This window comes from Sinocyclocheilus rhinocerous, unplaced genomic scaffold (genome assembly GCF_001515625.1).
Source record: "Sinocyclocheilus rhinocerous isolate Xijiao unplaced genomic scaffold, SAMN03320098_v1.1 scaffold72, whole genome shotgun sequence".
NCBI lineage: Eukaryota > Metazoa > Chordata > Actinopteri > Cypriniformes > Cyprinidae > Sinocyclocheilus > Sinocyclocheilus rhinocerous.
In genome coordinates, this window is record NW_015628351.1 from 3,526,187 (window position 1) to 3,543,130 (window position 16,944).

At 38.2% G+C, this 16,944-nt stretch overlaps 1 protein-coding gene across 1 annotated transcript in view; it reads right to left on the minus strand.

Annotated features, from left to right (window-relative positions):
- Positions 1-1,608: 1,608 nt before the first annotated feature.
- Positions 1,609-16,944, minus strand: part of LOC107737588 (collagen alpha-1(XX) chain-like) — a 32,524-nt gene continuing 17,188 nt past the window's right edge. The window contains exons 9-42 of the mRNA XM_016549140.1: positions 16,325-16,489; positions 15,524-15,682; positions 15,248-15,417; positions 14,558-14,687; positions 14,094-14,239; positions 13,872-14,001; positions 11,956-12,095; positions 11,456-11,582; positions 11,233-11,372; positions 10,974-11,106; positions 10,749-10,891; positions 7,147-7,276; positions 6,890-7,006; positions 6,651-6,797; positions 6,503-6,559; positions 6,258-6,296; positions 5,488-5,626; positions 5,255-5,397; positions 5,059-5,168; positions 4,492-4,650; positions 4,331-4,408; positions 4,123-4,209; positions 3,944-3,997; positions 3,513-3,608; positions 3,375-3,428; positions 3,234-3,287; positions 3,087-3,140; positions 2,916-2,987; positions 2,740-2,775; positions 2,592-2,658; positions 2,272-2,460; positions 2,054-2,131; positions 1,772-1,930; positions 1,609-1,687 (exon numbers count right to left, since the gene is read on the minus strand). Coding sequence (XP_016404626.1) covers positions 1,665-1,687; positions 1,772-1,930; positions 2,054-2,131; positions 2,272-2,460; positions 2,592-2,658; positions 2,740-2,775; positions 2,916-2,987; positions 3,087-3,140; positions 3,234-3,287; positions 3,375-3,428; positions 3,513-3,608; positions 3,944-3,997; positions 4,123-4,209; positions 4,331-4,408; positions 4,492-4,650; positions 5,059-5,168; positions 5,255-5,397; positions 5,488-5,626; positions 6,258-6,296; positions 6,503-6,559; positions 6,651-6,797; positions 6,890-7,006; positions 7,147-7,276; positions 10,749-10,891; positions 10,974-11,106; positions 11,233-11,372; positions 11,456-11,582; positions 11,956-12,095; positions 13,872-14,001; positions 14,094-14,239; positions 14,558-14,687; positions 15,248-15,417; positions 15,524-15,682; positions 16,325-16,489 — 3,725 coding nt within the window. The 3' untranslated portion in view covers positions 1,609-1,664. The remainder of the gene's footprint in view (positions 1,688-1,771; positions 1,931-2,053; positions 2,132-2,271; positions 2,461-2,591; positions 2,659-2,739; positions 2,776-2,915; positions 2,988-3,086; positions 3,141-3,233; positions 3,288-3,374; positions 3,429-3,512; positions 3,609-3,943; positions 3,998-4,122; positions 4,210-4,330; positions 4,409-4,491; positions 4,651-5,058; positions 5,169-5,254; positions 5,398-5,487; positions 5,627-6,257; positions 6,297-6,502; positions 6,560-6,650; positions 6,798-6,889; positions 7,007-7,146; positions 7,277-10,748; positions 10,892-10,973; positions 11,107-11,232; positions 11,373-11,455; positions 11,583-11,955; positions 12,096-13,871; positions 14,002-14,093; positions 14,240-14,557; positions 14,688-15,247; positions 15,418-15,523; positions 15,683-16,324; positions 16,490-16,944) is intronic.

The following is a 16,944-nucleotide window of genomic DNA, read 5'->3' on the forward strand; positions in this document are numbered from 1 at the left end:
TCATAACACAGCCGCTTAATAGTGTGAAGTGATTTCGTTGTGCTTGCTTGTGTGTGTGAGATTGATTGTACTTGGTAGTTATGGGTGTGCGATATGACCATTTTTGATCGTGGACGATTAAAAGTCTCCACGATCTGCTTTTGAAGAAATATCGTAGTATTGTGCTACAGCGCACATTCTATCAGCTGCAGTTCTGGCGCATCCACCTCAATGTGCTGTACAACAATGCGACATACATTCACATCAAATGTTAACTCAGCAGTAGTTTTACACTCACGGGACACTGCACTTATGCGCAATCACAGTTTATTTTGCATCTAATACGGTCAAAAACACACAAGGTTTACATTTAAACACAGTTGGTTGTCTAAAAAGAAAGTAAACAGTTGAGAGAGAAAGGGATGCGTGCAGCTCTTTAAGCGACAGTACTAAACATGCTGCCGCTTGTCATTAAAGGAATAGTTCACCCAAAAATCCGTCATTATTTGCTCACTCACATTGTCCCAAACCTGTATTAATTTCTTTCTTGTGCTGAACACAAAATAAGATATTTTGAAGAATATGGGTTACCAAACTGTCTTTTTTTTTTTTAATAGACCCTTTTCACATTTCCGGGTTTCTCAGCAGCAGAAGTCATCATAGATGGGTAAATCTATAGTGGTGAATGGGAGACTACCACAAATATATATATATATATATATATTTGCATTCCCATTTACTCAAATAGCAAAAGAAAAACTCCACGATAATGTTTTCATGACTTTCAAAAAAATAAAGACAGTAAACACAGTAATTACATACTGAAATTATGCTAATTAAATTTGTATTTTTGTAAACAAAAGTGATTTGTTTTTACATCATTTCATTTCGTTTTTCAGTGAACGTGAATAGTAACCATTTCATTAATAAATAGTCAACGAGTCAACGTTTTTGATCTTTATCGGTTTCATTTCATACGGGTTTACATAAACATGTATTAACACAAAAACAAAAAACCAGTTCACTTAGTATAATTCTATAAAATACTATGGACAGCACTTCTGCATATGTAAAAAGACAATATAATATCACAGTGTATTTCATATTAACATACGTATTGCTCTTGCAAAATATTGCTTATTTCATATTTAAAAAAAAAAAACACTTGATACAAAAACCGTAAGTAAGAGGTCAAGAAACAGGAATGAAGAAGTAATATGCCTTCAACAATATACATTTAAAACACATACAGTGCATTAAATACAATAAAATAATAATACTTAAAAGTAAAATATTAGAAACATTCTTAGTGCGGATTTTAGCTGTTGTTCAGAAAGACACTAGATGCTCGTCTGGATACCAAAATATCTGTCTCTGTAAAATAGAGTCCGAGTGTGTTGTGATTTCCTCTGTGCTGCACAAAAAGTTCTGCACATGCATCTACTGTAGTCTCGAAGCAGTAGATCAGGTTGAATACTGGGTAGATGATCAGTGCTTTGGTGATCTCAGAATGGGAGTATTGAGCTGAGATCAGCTACCACATGGAGAAAATCAAGTCAAAAGAGTCCATAAATTGGCTCATTCAAAGTCAACGTCTGGCAGAATCTCTTTATCCACTAAGTCACACAGTGTCTTTCTACAAAGTCTGGGGAGAGAGATGATTCTGGCAGTGCTGAAGTAAAAGACTAGTATCCAGGGAATGGATCCTCTGAAAAATGATATAAACAGCAATTTTACCCACTTGAACTTGCACTGTTTTTTATGGTGGTCACAATGACACAATTCAATTTACCTGCAGCCGGGGGTCCTTGATAACATCCACTGCTGTCACATACACCAGGGGGTCCCATTTCTCCTTGCTGACCTGAAGCTCCTGGAATACCTGGAGGTCCTACTTTACTATCCTCACCTTTGGGACCTGGTTCCCCTATTTTAGCTTCACCTGGAGGTCCTGTACAAGTAGAAATAAATAGTGGTGCAATTAACACTTCAAAAATCATTACAAAGACATTATTTGTGTTCGTGTAAAAGCAAAATTATGTAAGCTGTGTGATACACCAATATGCTTCAATACCTGCAAAACCTTTTATTCCTTGTGGTCCCACCGCATTTACTCCAAGAGAGCCCTTCTCACCAGGCATCCCTCTGCGCCCTACAAGTTAATCACAGAAATACTTACATAACGTAATCCAGAATTTCTATAAATCAACTAATGTGTCTAATGACAACCATCAGATGTGGTGTTTGCCCGGCCGATTGCATCTCCAAAGAAATGAAAATGTCAAGGCTTACCCTGCTCACCAGGGTACCCTGGTTTCCCAGACTCCCCTCTGCTTCCTTGTCGACCCTGTGGGCCTCGGGATCCAGGTGGCCCCCTTCCCCCTGGTATCCCAGGCTCTCCTGGTGGTGCTACTGGTTCCTGGATGGGCACTGGCTTTCGATTAATCTCATTTAGAAAAGCATCCAACTTCAGCACTTCATCTAAAACCCAGTTTTATATCAGCTCATAATTGATATGCACTTACACAGGCCAAGATTCCCATTAAAGATGCTTTTAAATTCTGCATTTATTGTGACTTAATTAAAATGGATGTAGTGAATATACTACATACTGTGCACAAGTTTTTCGCAGGCCTGTGTAACAAGTTGGTAGATCATGGCAAGAGACTGTGGCTCACCCTAATAAACAGAAGAATTATTAAAACAAACAAAACCTATTTTATGGTTTGCATATAGCAAAGATGTCATTTTGCAACCCACCTTCTCTCCTCTCTCACCTTTACTTCCGGGAAGACCCTGTGAAAGAGAAAAAATAATCTGGAACATCTACTTAAATCCAACATTTTTCAAATACATCAAATCTTTTCTGGCCATCTATCTCAGCTGGACTGGATGGATGAAGGGCATAAAGAGTAATAGAGCACAATTTTACTTACGGTGGCCCCTACGGGACCTAATGGCCCTCTCTCTCCCACTGGCCCTGGGTGACCAGGCATACCCTGGAAGCCCTACAAATTGTAGACACAGAAATGTAAAAAAAGAGTGCAGTGAAAGCATGTACAGTATGAAATATTCAGTGAATGCATATAGGTAAGGCTAAGTCTTACTCTTGGGCCTGTGATTCCTGGGCTACCGATGTTACCCTCCACTCCTCTGGTGCCCTGTGGGCAATTTATTGACATAAGGATGAATGACAGACTGAACATTTCAAACACACTTAGAACAATACCTGCCTCAAACCACACAGACCTTACCTTAGGACCAGACATGCCCTCTTCACCATTTGGACCAGGAGGCCCTGGTAAACCCTATTAACACAAAGTAAAAAAAACTAAAAAAAAACACTAATATGATCAACTACAACCATGGCCTATAAGATGGTTGTTGAAGCTCACCTGGCTCCCAGGCCTTCCAATGTCTCCTTTTTCCCCTCTTGCTCCTGGTGGGCCCTTATTAAGACAAAGAGAGAGGGTTTAAATCTGTTCCAAATGCTAATACATTAGATCTTCTCTGTAGAACAAGTGTAGGCGTACCACTTTGCCCATTACAGTTATTCCCCGTGGACCAGCGGGTCCAAGAGTGCCAAAGCCGCCCTCAGGGCCCGGTTTACCAGGTGGACCCACCTCTCCCTGGAGAGATGCAGAAAAGGAACAACAACAGAAACAAAAGTGACAGTAAATACATATATAATGTTTCAAAAGATTTCTATTTTAAATAAATGCTTTTGAACATTCTTTTCATCAAAGAATCAGCATATTAGAATGATTTCTGGAGGATCATGTGACGCTGAAGACTGGAGTAATGATACTGAAAATTCAGCTTTGCCATCACAGAAATAAATTACATTTTAAAATATATGCAAACAGAAAACAGTTACTTTAAATGTTTTTAAATTGTGCTGTGGATTAGTGGTTAACATAATAGTTGTAGGCACAAACCCAACTTTATATTCATGTTTCCTTACCTTTTGTCCCACCTCTCCTTTTTCTCCCTTCTCCCCACGAGGGCCAGGTCTCCCCTGAATACAAGCATACCATTACACCAATAATGATCATAACACTGATTATTCCAACAACTATTAAAATGGTTTCACAAGCTTTCTAATGTTCGTGTCAGTTTAAAAATGCAGCGTTGTAGTCTCACAGGTGGCCCCGTGTCTCCAGGTGCTCCAGGGACGTCGGTGGTGCAGGTGCACGCATAAGCAGGGGCAGGACAGCTCTCCTCGTCTCTCTAGAGAACAGAGAGCCACACTTAAAATACAGAAGCAACTTTAAGACATCCTGCACTACATAATGTAATTCAGTGCCATCTATATATTGATATGTCAACTCAACCTAGACTGATCATGTACCTGTGAGGGCAGATCACAGCAGTTGTCTTCTGATGCCCAAGTAGTGTTGCATACAATCTCAAAGGACTGCAGCTGGAACTGCAGAAAAATATAAATACACCTTAATGTGTGTATATACATTACTTTCCTCAGTATGTTTGTGGTCATGAGGTGAGACTCACAGCCGCAGATCCACTGTGAGGTCCACGTGTCCTCACTAGTTTGCCCAACATCTCAAAACCATCAGTGGGCAAAGTTCCCAGGGGGCGTGCGGGCCTCTCGCCAACCCGCTGGCAATCTACAGACAGAGATACACTCACCTGACTGACCGACAAATGGATCTGCCAATCAGATAAAGAGATGAGAAGAATCAGTGGCAAATTAAATGTTGTATTTCTTTTTATCCCTCACTCAAAATTCTCAACTGACTCTTCGCTAATCCCTATCCTAAAACATTACTGACCAATCCTTAGAAAATTCTGCTATCTATCATTTTGAGATAAGCTTTTGCGCTTTTCTATCTATAAAATCTATAAGTAAATGTAAACTTTCAAATTAGGCTTTTCTCTTTTTAGTTGATGTCGAGAAGTGTTTGCCTACATTCTGATTTTAAGTTACATTTTTAATGTGAAATGGCTGATAAGTACAAATAATGTAATAACCATCACTGTTGGAAATCTCCAGTTCATTCCTATGGGACATTCTGTAAAGCTTGTCCGACATTAACTAAAAAAACCTTTCACACAAACCTTATGAAAGCTTCCATAGAAAACTGAGCGGACTTGTGACTGGTCAAAGGTCAGTTCCTGTATCTCTCCTCTGTAGTCCAGACTGAAATACAGCAGAACCTTCTTCTCAGCTAAATAGAGAATAAGCATCTAATGAACTTGGGATTTACAATTCAATAGTCCTTGAATTTATCTACTCAAGTGTCCAGGCACTCACGGTCCAGCACCACCCCCATCTTGGGCTGGAAGTCATTGTCCGTGAGCTGCCAGAGGGCGAAGGGCTCCCTGGGTGAATCCTGCAAGAGCCTGAAGGCCATGCTGATGGTGTGTTCTGGAGAGAAGCCAGCCGGATGAATGAAGCTGAGACAGACAGACAGGGTGTGAGCGCTGAATGACGGGTGTAACTGAGCTGTTTAATAATATGTGCATGCGTGTGTTTTGTGTTCTCACCCTGTGCTCTGGGTCAGCTGTATGTCTCTGTAGAGGGTGTAACTGGGTAAGGTGCTGAAGATGAAAGGTTCAGCTGCCACACCCTCAATAGTAGAGTGTGCCCTCTGAGTTAGACCGAATGCTTCCATCATGTCGAAGCCTAGAAAACACAAATTCACTTTTTTTTTTACAGTTTAGGGCTCAACAGTAAGGATGGCCTGTTAACTCAGGTTTGATATGTAAGAGTTTACATATCAATTTAATCTTGGAGCTTCCTGTAAAAATAATGAAAGTAACTATAGTTTCCAGCTAATTTTATTTCTAAACAAGATTTACAAAAACATTGAATTAAAAAAATTTAATGCAAAGAATTTATAATAACTACTGTTAAAATACTTCATTTGAAATAAAATGTAAATGCAAAATTTATATGAAAATCTTAAATGATAAAAATGGTTTTAAAATGAGAAAAAAAAAGTAAATATAAAATCAGATATTTAAATCTTAAAAAATGTGTTGGGCACCAGTGATATTAAGTATTGGCTAGAATGAGCAAACAGAAAAAAATCCTTACTGTTGAGACTTACTGAGAAAGTCAGTAGGCTATAATTTTTTGTTACCATATTTGCTCTGCAAAGCACAAAAAGTAGAGCATAGTGCTAGAAAATGCCAAGGTCATGGATTTGAGTTCCAGGGAATGTGTGAACTGATCATACATACACCTAAATGTCAATGCAAGTCATTTTGGACAAAAGCATTTGCCAAATGCATAAATGTAAAAATGACCATACCTTTAACCACATGATTTCTGACCGTCGTCTCAGGACACACTGAGAAATATAAAAGACATCATGTTATGTTTGAAGAAAGCTATATTTTTATCAAAAGCAGTGTAAAGGCCTGTTCACACCAAAAGTGATGCGGAAAAGCAAAGCGAATTGCTTTCGGTTCATTTGCATTCAATAAATTTCCATTGTTCCATTGGAAATATTTGTGTTTTGATTTGAACAGGCCTTAAAACTGTTGCAACTTTTACCTTCTCTTTGTACGGGATGCAGCCAAGGAGGAACCTGAATTCTCACTGGAGCGGTTGCTTTATGAGAGAATTACATACTATTACAGTTGAGCAAAACAAACATCAGTTATTTTTTAGCCTAAAGTTTGACTCAAACAGGGATTCTGACCTGTCGGGTGAAGGATAGTGACCGCAGCGCCCTCTACTGTTCCCACACGGGAGTGCACACTGATGCGGTAGACAGTTTCCGGCTGCAGCTCAGAGAAACAGTGACTGCTGCTAGCAGCATCTACTATGTCCTCTTTAGTCTGTTTATCTGAGCACAAATGTCCAGAGATAAAAGTAAATAACTTAAAACAAACTACCTGTTCAGAACTTTTTCCAAAAACAGTTAAGCTGAGCTGCTACCTCTGAGGGCCTGGATGACTATGCGATAACCACTGACCGCTGGCACGGGCCTCCAGGACACACATATACTGGAGTGGTCAGACCGCACCACACTCACGCTGCTCACTCGCAGACTGGCTGGTTGTGCAGAGAGAGAAACACACATAGGAGAGTAAATACGAGACACTGTCTGGCAATGCAATGTAAAGTGGGAAGTTTATACATTGTAATACTAGAGAGAGATACTGTATTGATGTGTGTGTGTGTGTGTGACTCACTGGTCTTCCCCTGGGCTGAGGTGCTGCCACCCTCTCTGTTGCGGTACTCAGCAGTCGCCAGCACACTGTAACGAGTGTCAGGCAGCAGATTCTGCAGCAGGACGCGCCTCTCGCTGCCGGGCAATGACACCTATTTAACCAACACAAAAAAATGACACATCGTTTACAACACAACAAACATATTAAGCAACGGTGAGATGTTCCAGGGTTATTATAGCTTTGAATTTAGTATTTACTTCTATTTTATTTTCAATTTATCCTTTAGTTTAGTTTGAATTTTTTCTCTTTTTTTGCTGTTTTCTATTTGAACATATTTTAAAATGTAATTTAATTCTGTGATGGCACAGCTGAATTTTCAGCAGCCATTACTCCAGTCCTCAGTGCCACATGACACTGAAAAAAAATATATGCTGATTTGATGCTCAAGACTTTTTTTTTAATTATTATTATCAATGCTGAAAACAGTTGTGCTGTAGTATCTAAGACTGTGATACATTGTTTTCAGGAATTTTTTGATCAATAGAAAGTTCAAAAGAACTGCATTTATTTGAAATAGGAATATTTTGTAACAAATATCTTTACTGACACTTTTGATCAATTTAATTAATCCTTGCTTAAATAAAGTATTAATTCCTTTAAAAAAATCGTAAAATTTTGAATGATATCAATATCATATGGTAGGATATTAATATTATAATAATATATTAATATAACAGTTACATTTTTTAGGGCCATCTAGTATTATCACTATCAATTTTGAATAATTAATATTGATTTTGTCAATGGTCGTTATTAATTTATTAATTTTAGAGTCACTTAATTGTTTTGTAATCAGGGCTCTGAACCGGCTCAAGGAATGAAAACGAACAAAATTTTGACAGGAACAGAACCAGAAACGAAATCAAATTTTATAGTTCCGAACAGAATCGAAAATTTGAAATTGCCATTAACCGGTTAATAACCTTATTTTATCGTTCCATTTAATATTTGAAATTTGCTGTCAACCAATCACGAAAAACGAGACGGCAGAAAGTAGTTTTCTTTATTTTGCAAAAGCTTTACAGTTTTATTTATTTTGCAAAAGCTTGACAGTTTTATTTATTTTGCAAAAGCTTGACAGTTTTGAATGATGTCTTGCTTCTATCTGTATAACCAACCAGCGTTGGTATGATATCGCGCCGGCGCCTCGCGCGCACACAGACACAACATATGCGACATTGCAGTCTGTTCATTATCAAAATAAAATACAGTTAAAGAAACAAAAAAAAAAAGTTACACTGCTCCGTTGTACAATCTGTTGCGTTTAGCACCGCCTCAATGTGCTGATATAGCCGATGTGAAGGATGATGTTTTACGTCGATGAAAGTACAAAGACTAGACTATAATAAATAATATTTTAGCATCCAGATTGCGAATATGTAAACACTTAGATTCGTGCCGAATGAGAGAGGTAGGCATCAATTTCATTCGTTTTTGGATTGACGTTTTTATAGCCTAAACGCATAGCCTTAACTTTAGAGGATTTGTTGTGGAGAGAAACTAATAACTGTGTTTATAATGTTTCCAAACATTTTGCATTTTAGCCTACATTATTTCTGAATGTAACAATAAAATGCGACGTGAGCCTATATGCGGCTTTTTTTCACTCTCAAAACGCAATCTTATACAAGTAGCATATAGTGGGTTTTAACAATGCAGCAAACATTTTTAAATATCTTAAAAAATACTTTAATGTCTTTAAAGTGTTAATAGATTTTTTTCTTTTGTTTAGTAGCCTACATTTGGCTGAAATCTAGAAAAGATGATACTGTATTAGCTGTGAGTGATAAGCATACCAGATCTCCTCCTGTTTTTTTTTTCTTTTTGAGTAAAAAAAAAAATGCTGTACTTTATTATTATTATTACAGGCAAAGAATTTATATATATATATATATATACAGTGGGTACGGAAAGTTTTCAGACCCCCTTAAATTTTTCACTCTTTGTTATATATATATATATATATATATATATATAACGCTATTAACTGGTATTTCTTCTACTCGAACCGGTTTTCGGAACGATAATAATACAGAGAAACGCAGGAACAGAAACGTAAATATCGTTAAAATATCGATTCTGCTCAGAGTGAACCGATTTAATTTTTTTTTTTTCAAGCCCTGTTTGTAATTACATTTTTTTCCCAGTTGTTTTTATTTTTATTTCAGCTATCAGAAGTTTTTTCATTTACAGTATTTGGTGTGAACTAGTCTTTACATTGTCTGAAGAAAATATGACTGGTGTTTTTGCCCATTCATAGGCCAATGCCACAATCTTCAGGTTTTGTGCGTGGTTGTCAAGCAATTGCAATATGGTTGCTAAGGTGGCCTGAGTGGTTTTAAGTGCCTTTTTTCTAAATGGTTTTGAGTGGTTGCTATAAGAGCCCAAGTACTCATGTCTCTATAATACCTGTTCCCAAAATATGGGATCTATAGGGCACGTAGATGGAGATAAGTCAATTCAAATACACACAGGTAGGGCGAATCTCGTCAGTAAAGCCGCTTCTGGTGATTAGTAGTAAATCTCCAGCACGTGCTTTCAGATGGAGCGGCATTTACTCGCAGGCGATTCATTGCCGATTTTGAACACGATTTTGTGTAGCTTGTTGGTGAACTACGGCTCTGTGTAGTAAATGCCGCTCCATCTGAAAGCACGTGCTGATTTTTTGCACAGCCCTACACACAGGCAATACAAAATAAGAGGTTTCACTCTTCTAAAAGCACTCACTGTGTTTTCCCTTGCATCCCCATTGAGTGGAGTGAACGACACACTGTACTGATATATATATATATATATATATATATATATATATAACGCTATTAACTGGTATTTCTTCTACTCGAACCGGTTTTCGGAACGATAATAATACAGAGAAACGCAGGAACAGAAACGTAAATATCGTTAAAATATCGATTCTGCTCAGAGTGAACCGATTAAATTTTTTTTTTTTCAAGCCCTGTTTGTAATTACATTTTTTTCCCAGTTGTTTTTATTTTTATTTCAGCTATCAGAAGTTTTTTCATTTACAGTATTTGGTGTGAACTAGTCTTTACATTGTCTGAAGAAAATATGACTGGTGTTTTTGCCCATTCATAGGCCAATGCCACAATCTTCAGGTTTTGTGCGTGGTTGTCAAGCAATTGCAATATGGTTGCTAAGGTGGCCTGAGTGGTTTTAAGTGCCTTTTTTCTAAATGGTTTTGAGTGGTTGCTATAAGAGCCCAAGTACTCATGTCTCTATAATACCTGTTCCCAAAATATGGGATCTATAGGGCACGTAGATGGAGATAAGTCAATTCAAATACACACAGGTAGGGCGAATCTCGTCAGTAAAGCCGCTTCTGGTGATTAGTAGTAAATCTCCAGCACGTGCTTTCAGATGGAGCGGCATTTACTCGCAGGCGATTCATTGCCGATTTTGAACACGATTTTGTGTAGCTTGTTGGTGAACTACGGCTCTGTGTAGTAAATGCCGCTCCATCTGAAAGCACGTGCTGATTTTTTGCACAGCCCTACACACAGGCAATACAAAATAAGAGGTTTCACTCTTCTAAAAGCACTCACTGTGTTTTCCCTTGCATCCCCATTGAGTGGAGTGAACGACACACTGTACTGCAGCACATGAGCGTTGGGGTGAACCCAGGTGACCAGCATACTGACTGCTGTCTCCTCCGAGATGGACAAACTGCTCGGACCACCTCCAGATACTAAAGCAACACAAAAAATGCAACACAGTTATTCACACGTTGTAATCAAAGGTATCACATGCATATAAGTATATATACTCACAGGTGCTGTATCGTATAGCCACAGCCTCACTCTGAGCGCCATCGGCATATAATGCGGAGAGTGAAATCTGATATTCCTTATCTTCCTTAACCTCTTCCAAGATTGCCCCCTCACTCTCCCCATCTAATGTCAACTGTAATATATCCATGAATTACCACCTATTATCACCTAATTCTATAAATCACACATTTATGTAAGCTATTTCAATCAGTACTGACAGCACAGATGTAACAAAGGAAGTGTTAGAGCTGGAGCTAACCTGCCTGAGGTCTCCTTCACTGAGGGAGATCCATTTGATGAGATAAGAGACCACGTCATCCGCCGCCGCTTCCCATCGCACTGTTATGTCACTGCCGGAGAAGTTAGTGACTCTCAGATCCGAGGGAGCTGGGACTCTTACTGGAAGATTAAAGATAATATAATGAACAATCTTCTAAACTGAAGTAACAAAAATTAAACGTGTCAAAATGTGTGCAACTTACAGGTAGTGACATTGGCTGTGATAGGAGTGGACAGGCCCTTTTCGTAGAGAGACTGAACTGACACCAGATACCTGGAGAGGGAAGACAGATTCTGCAGCAACACTGTGTTCACACCTTTGACCTCCACCTGAGAAACAGAGAGAACATAGTGAACATTGAACATATGCTGATTTGGTGCATTTATTATTATTAACAATGTTGAAAATAGTTGTGCTGCTTAATATTTTTGTGGAATACATCATTTTCGAGATTCTTTGATGAATTTGATATTCAAAAGAACTGCATTTATTTGAAATAGAAATCTTTTGATCAGTTTTAATGCATCCTTGCTGTATAAAAGTATTTATTTATTTCAACAAATATCTTACTGACCCCAAACCTTTGAATAATGGTGTAATAAGCTGTATTACTAGTAGCACTAAAACATGACAAAAAAGAAAGACTCAAAGCGGTTTGGGTAGAACATCAAAAACCTAACAAGTCTTCTGGCATCTGCTCACCTGCTTGACATCACTGCCGTGATTGGTGCTGTAGATGATGCGGTGTGCAGGAACATCGACAGCTCCAGGGACCCACGTGACCTTCAGAGTGCTGTGACTGACCATGGGAAACTGCAAACTGAGAGGAGACGGCAGTGGGACTGGAAAAAATAGACAGATGAGAGAAAGAACAGAGGGAATGAGCAAAAGACATCAAGGAATTTCCAAGGGATTTCTGTGGGACAATTTAATATGGCAAGACACTAAACTTCTGAGTTGCAGGTATGAGAAGTTGCAGTCAGGAGTTGACAGAAAAATAAAAATGTTGTTTGCTATTAAAAAAAAAAAAAAAAATGTTTTAACTGAATTATTAATCAGTTCTCAATTTTCTTTTACTGGTGGGAATTCCCATATAAAACTGTTCTTGTCAATGAATTGGTTAAAAATAATTCAATGATTTAGGGTTCACAAATGTCCAAAATAGCATTCAGCATTTGTGTTCAGAGCAGAAACAGTTAGTATTACAGTAGTCTTACCACCACATGTTGGTTGACAGTTACCATTCACATTCATTTTATTTTTACCTTTGAGGAACAAAGAGGTTAAATGTAATTAACTGGCTGTTATTATAAACATGAGAACCAGCCATCTGTTTTTTTCTGACTAATTTATGGTGCTTAGTGACAGAAATTATGTTTATGTGTAGTTTTTCTCTCCTTTCTTTTTTAAAGGGGTCATCGGATGCAAAATTCACTTTTACATGCTGTTTGAACTGAAATGTGCGTTGGCAGTGTGTACACAACCACCCTATAATTATAAAAATCCACCCAGTGGTTTTTCAGATAAAATTCAGATAAATAATATCCCCTTTTTCAAATCAAGCCATTCTCAGATTCTTGGCTGTGTGATGTCACACGGACCCAGGCCCCTCCCAAGATTGTTGATTGACACTGGTGTTTTAGATTAGACCCGCCCTGAGTAAGCTGTCATCAGTCCGCCATTGTTTCGACGCCGGAGGTGTAGACAAGAATGTCTCCTAAGCAATTGAGGTGTTTTGCTGTTGGATGTATTGTAATAATGAACATAGCAGTCATCATTTACTACCCACATCTGATCCACTGAAGACGCAGTGGAGACGTTTGTTTTTGAAGGGAATGCGTCCCCCGATCTACCTAAATGTTCGTGCGAATCATTCGTGATTCAGCTTCACCTACAGAAGAAGTGAGTATAAGTCTTTTAATGAATTTTGCAAATCGCAAATAATGTGCTAGTTTGCAAGTTTCACGATGAATGTGGCTAAAGTTTACAGTCTCTCAGAGAACTGTGCATCACCCCACTGAGGGAGAGGAGTTGGGTGAGCAGAGCTCATTAGCATTTAAAGGGAAATGCACTGATACGGCTTGCTGTGAAAAGAGCTGTTTTTGACAGGGTAAAAAGGGTGTTGTTTTACACTACCATTGAGAAATTTTAACCAAAGTATGTTATAGACTTTTCATCATATCAACTTGTGGATTATGGGCATCCGATGACCCCTTTAAGACATTATTAAAGAGAAAAAAAAAGATTCTGTGAACATTTACTCAGCCTCATGTCATTGCAAACCTGTATGACTTTCATTCTATTGCAGAACACAAAAAAAGGTATTTTGAAAAATGTTGTTAGCCAAACAGATTGACTGACTTCCATAGTATGGACAAAGAGAACATTTCTAAAAATGTCTTTTATGTTCCACAGAAGAAAGTCATACAGGTTTGGAACGACATGAGGTTGAGTAAATTTTCTGAATTGTTCAATTTTGTGTGAACTATCCCTATAAGAAGAATTGTCACACCTGTCTGGGAAGTGGATAAAAGTGTGTGTGAGCATAATGGGAAATGGTCTCGTAAGACTAGGTAGATACGTTTCTATGAAAGTGCTGATAATGAATCTGTATTTACAGGTGGTGCCGATGGCTGTAATTGGGTCACTGGGGTCCTCATCATAAAGAGCATAAAGTGTGACTGAATAATCTGTGGATGGCATCAGATCCACCAACTCCACGTCCGTCTGAGCTGGTCCAAACTTCACCTGGCACAAGAAACAAGAGCACAGGAATGGCATCAAACCATTGTAACATAATTAGAAACACTGAGCCACATTGTGAGATGTCCCAGACTCACCTCTTTGGCATCATCAGGCTCTCCATCATTGAGTGCCGAGTATAAGGTCATGTACTGTGTGGCTCCAGTGGCTGGCTGCCAGCGCACCCGCAGACTGCTAGGGGAGGAAGCGGTGACCTCTAGAGCCTCAGGTATCGCCAATGGTACTTTAAAGCGGAGAGCATTTATTGTGATATGCAGTGGCGTCTAAAACTCTGAGACCAAATTACATTATCAGCATAAAAATACGTAAATTTCCCTTTTTGCTTTAACGTCAGCAGCACTTTAGCTGCACGAAATTACATTTACATTTATAACAGTATCAATTTCTTATTCATTTTTGCCATAGTGTTTGTTTTTAATTTGCAAAATCCTAAAACTTTCTGCTTCCAAATTTAGAATCCCAGATTTTCAGTGTGGTCTTGGGATTTTTAACTATAAATTAGGAAATGTTATGAATGAGCATTTTGAGTGCTGAAACTCACAAGTGGTGAATGTGCCTCTCAGAGCAGAGCCCACATTGTTCTCATAGACAGTAAAGATGGACAGGTGGTATTGTGTCTGTGAGGACAGTCCTGTCAGCAGAACTGTGGAGTCTGTTCCATTCACCACCAACTGAAATCAATCAACAACATGCATATAAAAGCAAAGTGAGTTTTCTGAATGCAACTACAACTACAGCATAGAAAACATCCTGTAGGTGGCACCAACAAACCAACTTTTCTTCAATTCCTGGTGCTCACAATTAAACCACAGTGATCTGATACAAGCAATTCCAGCTTTTAACATCTTTACAGGATACCAGTCTAATGGCTGGAAGACACCAACTTTTAGGCAGCATCCAAAATTGTACACTTCCCTACTATACAGAGGGTGAAAAAGTGTATGTCCGAACTCACGGTTTTCATAAAACAGTTGGCAAAAAATCCCCAGATGACCTATTATTTCTGTTATTTATTATTATTCCATGAGGCCACAGGAGAGGAGTTGTGAATGGCAGTGAAGTGATGCAACTGTAGTAAATAAATTCATACTGACACGACATTCGTAATATATAACATATACTTTTTAAAAGTCGCAATGTATACTTATTCAAAAAAAGTAGATTTCAGAAACTTATGCAGACTTTGCTTTTACATTTTAGTGCTTAAAAGAGTGCGAGACACTTGGCTCACCTCTTTCAGACTCTGTCCTTCAGCGGTGTGGTACACCACTCTGTACTGCTGAGGACTTTTGCTGGGGATGGTCCAACGCAGCCTCACTTCTCTCGAGCCTAGGCCTACATACTGCAGATCAGTTGGGCTGGGATAGGACAGAACTGGGTCCTGAGTGGGACGCTCCATTCCTTCTCGAAAAAGACATATACCATTTTGTTTCAATGGGAGTATGTGGGAATTTAGATCAGTTTTAGATCAGTATAATGAAGACCAATGTGTATGTGATTGGCCTACTCTTCGCTTTAATACGGTCTTCAATCTTGCCACAGAGGATGCGTGCTAGTCTTCCCACCAGTTTACTGAGCAGAGGAAAATCATTCACGTTATATACATTCAGCTCCAGCGGTTCAGACGCCACCTGCCTCAGCTCTGCCTCATCTGCATTTTTCACACCTGGACATGAGTGGGAAAGAAATAAAGATAAAACTTTATGTGTGTATATATATATATACACACATAACTATAGCAAAGGTAATTTTAAATATGCAATAGCATATACTGTATTTACACTACTGTTCATGTGACTTTTATTTAGCAATTAAACATTAAATTGACACAACACAACAAAAGTGGCAATAAAGACATTTATAATGTCACAAACAATTTCTATTTCAAACTAATGCTGTTCTATTCATCACAGAATCTGAAGAAAATGTATCATGGCACAACTGTTTTAAACAATAAGAAATGTTTGATCAGCAAATCAGCATATTAGAATGATTTCTGAAGAATCATGTGACACTGAAGACTGGCGTAATGGTGCTGAAAAAAAGCTTTGCATCACAGGAATAACTTACATTTTAAAATATACTAAAACAGAAAACAGTTATTTTAAATATATTAACTATATTACCGTTTTGACTATTTTTTATCCAATAAATGTATCCTTGGTGAGCAGAAGAGACCTTTGTAATCTTACAGATCCCAAACCTTTGAAATGTAGTGTATTCATTATCAAACAGCAGTCATCTTCACAAAGCATCTCTGAAATTCATTACACATTACGATGTGTAATTTGCTTTAAAAAGCTCTCACCTATAGCAATGATCTCTACGCCGGCATTCTTCAGCCTGTTGGCTGCAGCAATGGCATCATCTTGAGATTTCCCATCAGTCAACAGCAGCAGGAACTGTGGGGTGTTGGGTCGCGCCCCCACCTCCTCCTTCAGATTGTTCTCAAGAGCATGTATGAGAGCCTGACCTGAAATATAGACATGTTAAAAATGAACCAATACTCTCGTATTGGTTTCATATAAGCATCCTTTCATCACTGCTGGACTACCTTGATGTGTGATGTATATGTGACCCTGGACCACAAAACCAGTCTTAAGTCGCTGGGGTATATTTTTTAGCAATAGTCAAAAAAACATTGTATGGGTCAAAATTATCGATATTTCTTTTATGCCAAAAATCATTAGGATATTAAGTAAAGATCATATTCCATTAAGATATTTTGTAAATTTCCTACCGTAAATATATCAAAACTTAATTTTTGATTAGTAATATGCATTGCTAAGAACTTAATTTGGACAACTTTAAAGGCGATTTTCTCAGTATTTACATTTTTTTGCACCCTCAGATTCCAGATTTTCAAATAGTTGTATCTCAAAATATTGTCCTATCCTAACAAACCATACATCAATGGAAAGCTTATTT